This window comes from Berghia stephanieae, chromosome 8 (assembly GCF_034508935.2).
Source record: "Berghia stephanieae isolate SIO BIC M18660-M18661 chromosome 8, UCSD_Bste_1.3, whole genome shotgun sequence".
Lineage (NCBI taxonomy): Eukaryota > Metazoa > Mollusca > Gastropoda > Nudibranchia > Aeolidiidae > Berghia > Berghia stephanieae.
The window spans coordinates 7,591,823-7,599,322 of NC_088367.1; the positions used below are offsets into that span (position 1 = coordinate 7,591,823).

Here is a 7,500-nt window from a genome sequence, read left to right on the forward strand (position 1 = left end):
TCTCTCTCTCTCTCTCTCTCTCTCTCTCTCTCTCTCTCTCTCCGACAACTTGAGATCGCGGGTCCAACGCACACAACCTCCGCGAAGTCAGTTGAAGTGAGTAGGAAAGTGCCAGAAGACAATATAGAATAAAAATTTCGCGGCGGTGATTGGGGTTTGAACCCGCGACCTTACTGGTACTACAACTACGCCTGTCTTCTGGCACCTTCCTACTCACTTCATCTCTTGTTGTTTTCAACATAAGTGCCTGTATTATAGTTTGACATTAGAACTTGTATTTTGACGTCATTTTAAAAGTAAATGCACCGCCTAGAGAGTTGTCATTATTAGTGCTCAAGGAAACAATGATTCCATTTGTTGAACTCTTGAATACAACTCACGAGTTGCTTTCTCTTGGTGATATCGACTTTTATTTTCGCGTAATGTTTTGAGTAATAGCAAGTCTCCGATTACGATCCCAATCTCCAGCTATCGACGAACGAAGTAGAAGAAAACGAAGATAATATGTCCTCAGAGTATTATGACCGATCTTTTGTTTACTTCTACGTCATTCGTTCGTCGATCGCTGTAGGTTGGTAATGTAATCGTTAACATGCTAATAAAATAACATTAGCTCCCTTTTTTTTCACCAGGTGGGCCCCGTAGCCGTGATGGTGGACGCTGACCACTTTTCATTCATGACGTACAAAGGGGGCATTTACCACGAGCCGTACTGTAGCAGTGTGGAGTTGAATCACGAGATGTTGGTCGTAGGATATGGTTTTTATGGTGTGGGAAAACAATTCTGGCTTGTCAAAAATAGGTAATAAGACGATTTTCTAAATTTATAGAAGACAAGATTATTGTTTGTTTGTTTTAAGGGTTTTACGGCGCTTGCAACATATTTAGGTCATATAAGTGCCAGTAAAAAGGAAGATAATGGGATAGTCAAAAGTTCTAGAATTACAATTAAAGCACCATAGAAAGGGTAAGACAAATGGAAACTGGTTCAAATAAGAATCATGTAGACTCCAAGAGCAAACTATCAGCGTACTTATTTTGAGATCCCCTAAAAGTCTCATCCGGACTCAAGCACAGGTTCCCCACAAGAAGAACACACTCAAATCATAAGCAATATAATATGTAATATTAAAAATAATACAGCGCTTAACAGAGAGATGATTTACACGACAAAAATTATCATCTCCCAAAACTCTAACTATACATTTGACTGTCAGGGTATCCAGGGCAAAACCAAGTAATCTCATTCCAAAACAAAGACAGAGAGCATGTTGGAAAACAGATATAGGGGGATAGAAGACACAGTAAGTACCTCCCTGCCCACTATAGGAAGTCAGGAACCCTCCCCAGGAGGACAAGACTACATTTTACTTTTTTTTATATAAAAAAGAAGAGAAGAAGAAGGAGGAGGAGGAAGAAGAAGAAGAAGAAGAAGAAGAAGAAGAAGAAGAAGAGGAGGAGGAGGAGGAGGAGGAAGAAGAAGAAGAAGAGGAGGAGGAGGAGGAGGAGGAGGAGGAGGAGGAGGAGGAAAAGCAAAAGCATTGTATAGATAGTTTGAAGTTGACGTCACTCTGGTCTTTGTTATTGTTTTTTTTTTGGAGTAATTCTCACTAAACTGTATTAACATGACTATAAACGACCATGGTTATACACTGTGTTTTGGTCCGTTATAAATCCGGATGGCAATTTGTGAGCTGCTTAGTCAAGCGCATACTATCTATACCCTTTTCTTTCTGAGATGGGTTAAATATTTTTACAACTATTGTCATCAATTGTTCATGTTAACCGCCATCATATTAATATTATCGTTACATTTTTGACTCTTGATCCATTTCAGTTTTGGTCCAACATGGGGGGAAAGAGGTTACATCAAGATGAGTCGGAATGAAAACAATCAGTGTGGCATTGCATCAAGGGCCAGTTATCCAGTGGTGTGATGGATGAAGGGCCAGTCATCCAGTGGTGTGATAGACGAAGGGCCAGTTATCCAGTGGTGTGATGGACGAACGGCCAGTTATCCAGTGGTGTGATGGACGAACGGATACTGATGTAGGAATGAAAACAATCAGTGTTGCATTGCATCAAGGGCCAGTTATCCAGTGGTGTGATGGACGAACGGATACTGATGTAGGAATGAAAACAATCAGTGTGGCATTGCATCAAGGTCCAGTTATCCAGTGGTGTGATGGACGAACGGCCAGTTATCCAGTGGTGTGATGGACGAACGGATACTGATGTAGGAATGAAAACAACCAGTGTGGCATTGCATCAAGGGCCAGTTATCCAGTGGTGTGATGGACGAAGGGACAGTTATCCAGTGGTGTGATGGATGAAGGGCCAGTTATCCAGTGGTGTGATGGACGAACGGATACTGATGTAGGAATGAAAACAATCAGTGTTGCATTGCATCAAGGGCCAGTTATCCAGTGGTGTGATGGACGAAGGGACAGTTATCCAGTGGTGTGATGGATGAAGGGCCAGTTATCCAGTGGTGTGATGGACGAACGGATACTGATGTAGGAATGAAAACAATCAGTGTTGCATTGCATCAAGGGCCAGTTATCCAGTGGTGTGATGGACGAACGGATACTGATGTAGGAATGAAAACAATCAGTGTGGCATTGCATCAAGGTCCAGTTATCCAGTGGTGTGATGGACGAACGGCCAGTTATCCAGTGGTGTGATGGACGAACGGATACTGATGTAGGAATGAAAACAACCAGTGTGGCATTGCATCAAGGGCCAGTTATCCAGTGGTGTGATGGACGAACGGATACTGATGTAGGAATGAAAACAACCAGTGTGGCATTGCATCAAGGGCCAGTTATCCAGTGGTGTGATGGACGAAGGGCCAGTTATCCAGTGGTGTGATGGATGAAGGGCCAGTTATCCAGTGGTGTGATGGGCGAAGGGCCAGTTATCCAGTGGTGTGATGGACGAACGGATACTGATGTAGGAATGAAAACAACCAGTGTGGCATTGCATCAGGGGCCAGTTATCCAGTGGTGTGATGGACGAACGCCCAGTTATCCAGTTGTGTGATGGGCGAACGGATACTGATGGAGGAATGAAAACAACCAGTGTTGCATTGCATCAGGGGCCAGTTATCCAGTGGTGTGATGGACGAAGGGATACTGATGTCTTCCTTGTTATTATTATTACTTTAAAAATGAGCTTTTTTATAGCGCAATATCCACTTAACGTGCTCAAAGCGCTTTACAAGTGGTCCCATTTAAGATTTAGGACGGGACATGACGCCTGTTAGGCGATATTACAATTTTTTTTTTCGGACAGAGACAACGCTGTAACGGCCAAGTACTCATTTTACCAAAATGGCTCGAATCCAGGACCTTCACTGGCACTGTTTCATACACACTTTTTCAATAGTGAACACTAGATATCTACACTGCGATAACCAGGCGCCAGCTTACCATCACTCTCATCCCATAACTCATTACAAAAGTTCAAAATAAATTATAAAAACATTGGAAAATGAAATATCATTTCAATTATGAGTAGTTTATTGAATCAGTTGAAGAGAATAAAAGAGAAAGCCAAATTATGGTAAGTCAAGTTTAATTAAGTCTCAGAGATTTAAAAGTATTTGAAAAACGTATGGTATGAGACGTGACAGATAAAAAAAAACAGAAAAAAAAGCAAAAGAAAACTAAACTCTGGATCACATTAATACACCCTCCGCCTGGCTGAGAGAGAAGAGAGAGAGAGAGAGAGAGAGAGAGAGAGAGAGAGAGAGAGAGAGAGAGATCGGCAAACAGTTGCACTTTTTTGCGTGGGGCATACAACATCTGGTCTATTTATTTCCAAATTGATTACCTATTTGAAAGTTTTCACTTCTCCAATTAAATCTGCAACACCGAATTCAAACAAAGATTTGTACTTATCAGGCGTCATTCGCACATAATCCACAAATTTCTCTGTGTGTTTGAGCAAGTCAGGCTTCAAGCGATAGTGTGCTCCATGCTGGTTTCTTGGTCTGTTTGTAGGATGTACTCCAGATCAGATATGGGTAGCTGTATACTGTATAGGGATCTATAATATTCACAACCGAGTTAGTCCTGATGACGTAATGCCATTTTGAAACGGTGGTTGACATCATATTGTTTTGAGGCGGTGGGTCACAAATCTCTGTACCAAACACGGAATGTTTCCGGCTCAAAACCCTTCTTCAGCCAAAAACAATAACAAAAAAAAAACCCCCCACATAAATACATTACTAAATAATAGATCAATTGGGTTTTTTAAATGTTGTTGTTGGCTGAAGAAGGGCGTTAAGCCCGAAACGTTTCGTGTTTGGTATTTTTGGTTGTTGTTGAAGCTGTTATATTCATTTTTGTTTAATGCTTTTTACAGTCCTCCGCACCTAGCAACTTTAGTATCACTTTAATAATCAGCTTAGTATCACGTGGTTAATATTGTTTTGAGACAATGGTCACAAATCCCGACTGCCTGGATTGTTGGAAAATAATCCACCAACTCATCCGGCTTCAAGAGTCTCAACGGCTCCATTATTGCTGTAGGTCGAAGAGGTCTCAACTCCAGACTTTGTCCGACATCTTATCATGTCGATGAGCGTCTTTCGGAAGTATCTGTTGAACAGTCCGTAGACGAAGGGGTTGAGGAGAGGGGCCATGAAGAGGAGGATGAGTGTGACGGAGTGATGGAGGCCGTCTTGGTTATCACGATCGTAGATGGTATCCACTACCAGGCGAATCTGTTTTGGAAGCAGGAAATGGAGAAGATAAGATAAAAGGAAGTAGGAAATGGAGAAGATAAGATAAACGGAAGCAGGAAATGGAGAAGATAAGATCAAAGATAAGGAACAAACTCCTTCAGAGCCATTGGGTATCCACCACCAGAAGAATCTGTTTTGTAAGCGGGAAATGGAGAAGATAAGATGAAAGGAAGCAGGAAATGGAGAAGATGAGATAAAAGGGAGCAGGAAATGGAGAAGATGAGATAAAAGGAAGTAGGAAATGGAAAAGATAAGATAAAAGGAAGCAGGAAATGGAGAAGATAAGATAAAAGGAAGCAGGAAATGGAGAAGATGAGATAAAAGGAAGCAGGAAATGGAGAAGAGAAGATAAAAGGAAGTAGGAAATGGAGAAGATAAGATAAACGGAAGCAGGAAATGGAGAAGATAAGATAAGAGGAAGCAGGAAATGGAGAAGATAAGATAAAAAGGAAACAGGAAATGGAGAAGATAAGATAAAAGGAAGCAGGAAATTGAGAAGATAAGATAAGAGGAAGCAGGAAATGGAGAAAATAAGATAAAAAGAAGCAGGAAATGGAGAAGAGAAGATAAAAGGAAAGAGGAAATGGAGAAGATAAGATAAGAGGAAGCAGGAAATGGAGAAGATAAGATAAAAGCAAACAGGAAATGGAGAAGATAAGATAAAAAGGAAGCAGGAAATGGAGAAGATAAGATAAAAACTCATTTAGAACCATTGGGTATCTACCATTATTTTAGTATTGGGTTGTTTTCTTTTTTGTTTTTGTTTTGTTTGTTTGTTTGTTTGTTTGTTTTTGAGGGGGGGGGGGAGAGGGTGGTTTTGTTTTAAAAACCGTTAATGAATGATAGCATTTGCAACATACTCACCACAAAAGGCGCATAGCACATGACGTAAACAAACGAGACGACCAAGGTCACTCTCTGGAAAATTCGTCTCTTGGATAACCTCCTTGACCTCTGTGACGTCATATTTGGATTTGCCCTGCCCATTGTCGTGATGGTTGATATGCTGGAGGTATGGACCATGTTGTGGGAGCTAAGCTAAAGATGAGAGTGATCATAAATTCTATAATATAATATAGCGTTATCGGGTATCATAATATGAAATTTAGTATAGATAGTATGCAGATGACGTCACTCGGGCCTTTGTTATCGTTTTTTGCCATCCGCGTTTATGAGTACTTCTCACTAAACTGTATTAACCAGACTATAAACGATCATGGTTACACACAGTTTTGTGTGTTGAACCGTTATACTTCCGGATGGCAATGTTATGAGCTTCTTAGCCAAGCGCATACTATCTATAAAGAGAAATTTTTCACTTGGAACAATGAGCGATTTATTTTTGACGGCACACTCGGCATTCTGTTTTTGATTTTGTTTTTTGGAGGGATTTTGTTTTTTTGTTTTTTTTTTTTTGGGGGGGGGGGGGTTGCTTTCTTTTGTTTTTTTGTTTTGTTTTGCTTTGGCAGACTATAAACGTTCAAGCTTACACACAGTTTTGTGTGTTGGTCGGTTATATTTCCTGATGGCAATGTTATGAGCTTCTTAGCCAAGCGCATACTATCTATAGACAGGTAGATAACCACGCCTCTCGTCATAAAGTAAACAATGGCATTAATTGGAAGACACAGCAAACTACACAGGTATTACTATCGATGGTTTGTGTTTAAGTAAAATACCCACTGCTCTATCAATTGATCAATAGAACTAACACAGAAAACTATGTGTAAATTTAAACGTTTATAATCTGATCGAGAAAATTGTGTGATAACTAGTCACCCATTTGGCGGTATAAAAACAATAACATTGATCAGAGAGAGAGAGAGGTGGATTTCATTCACGTTATTGTTTATAAACAACCAACAATGTTTGTCCGAGCACGTGTGAAGGTGTGTCACAAAATTCATGTTTTGATTGGTAAAAAATCAACTAGTTTATTCCTTCATCAGTATGTCAAAATTTTGTGATAAATATTCACTGTGAGGCTGACCTATTTGTCTGTTTGGCATGTATTAAAGGTGGCTTTTGGATCAATGTTTGCCAGTCCTGTTCGTTGACTGGAAGTAGTAGATAGTAAAGAGAACGGAACGGGCTAAATAGCAGTAAATATTCTGATTGGTTAATATTAATAACGCACAAACCTTCGATTGAAGGCTGGTTTTCCAAAACTCGTTAAATCGATTTTTCTACTTTTTAAAAAGATTTTCCATTCATTAGATAAATTTGAAATGTAAACTTTATTTTAAACATCAACTGACACAAGAATTTCCCTAGATTTGTTTGAAATCTCAAAATGTGTGTGTGTGTGGGGGGGGGGGGGGGGGGGACGGGGGCGATGGGGGAGAGGGGGGGGACGGAGATCAGGAGCTTTGGAAAATCTCTCTTCATTGTAGAAAACCTTCACTGTGCTAAATAATTCCTTTAGATAAAAATGATTTGATTGGTTTAGCATTAGGCACCGGAAGTCAAATATTTGAACACGTTTCTCCTAATGAGATTTGTAGTCTAGTCTATGTTTGTCTTCATTCAATATTAAATCTCAAGTCTCGGTACGAGTAAATCAAATCAATCGTACGGTCAAATCAAAGCTCAAATATTTTTTCCTTCATGCGATTTGTTTTGTCCTACATGTTAAGCGTTGCTATAGGGAATGAGATTAGCGGAAGAGTAGCGTCCCTTGATTGGACGTCACCTTACAGAGAGAACGTCAAAATGGTTTTGCGCATGCGTCTCTCTCGTCCTCGCTT

The 7,500-nt window shown here is 40.2% G+C and overlaps 2 protein-coding genes across 3 annotated transcripts in view; one reads left to right on the top strand and one right to left on the bottom strand.

The window, feature by feature from the left end:
• The window catches only part of LOC144978106 (procathepsin L-like), a 10,477-nt gene extending 8,508 nt beyond the window's left edge, over nucleotides 1-1,969 (top strand). Inside the window, exons 7-8 of the mRNA XM_078923723.1 lie at nucleotides 633-802; nucleotides 1,838-1,969. Of these exons, the coding sequence (XP_078779849.1) occupies nucleotides 633-802; nucleotides 1,838-1,937 (270 nt within the window). The 3' untranslated portion in view covers nucleotides 1,938-1,969. The remainder of the gene's footprint in view (nucleotides 1-632; nucleotides 803-1,837) is intronic.
• A 1,543-nt stretch (nucleotides 1,970-3,512) lies between these two features.
• Nucleotides 3,513-7,500, bottom strand: part of LOC144978105 (uncharacterized) — an 18,246-nt gene continuing 14,258 nt past the window's right edge. The window contains exons 5-6 of one of the 2 annotated variants that reach the window (XM_078923722.1): nucleotides 5,618-5,791; nucleotides 3,513-4,732 (exon numbers count right to left, since the gene is read on the bottom strand). In XM_078923722.1, the coding sequence (XP_078779848.1) occupies nucleotides 4,496-4,732; nucleotides 5,618-5,791 (411 nt within the window). In that variant the 3' untranslated portion in view covers nucleotides 3,513-4,495. The remainder of the gene's footprint in view (nucleotides 4,733-5,617; nucleotides 5,792-7,500) is intronic. The other variant, XM_078923721.1, reaches the window with a different exon arrangement.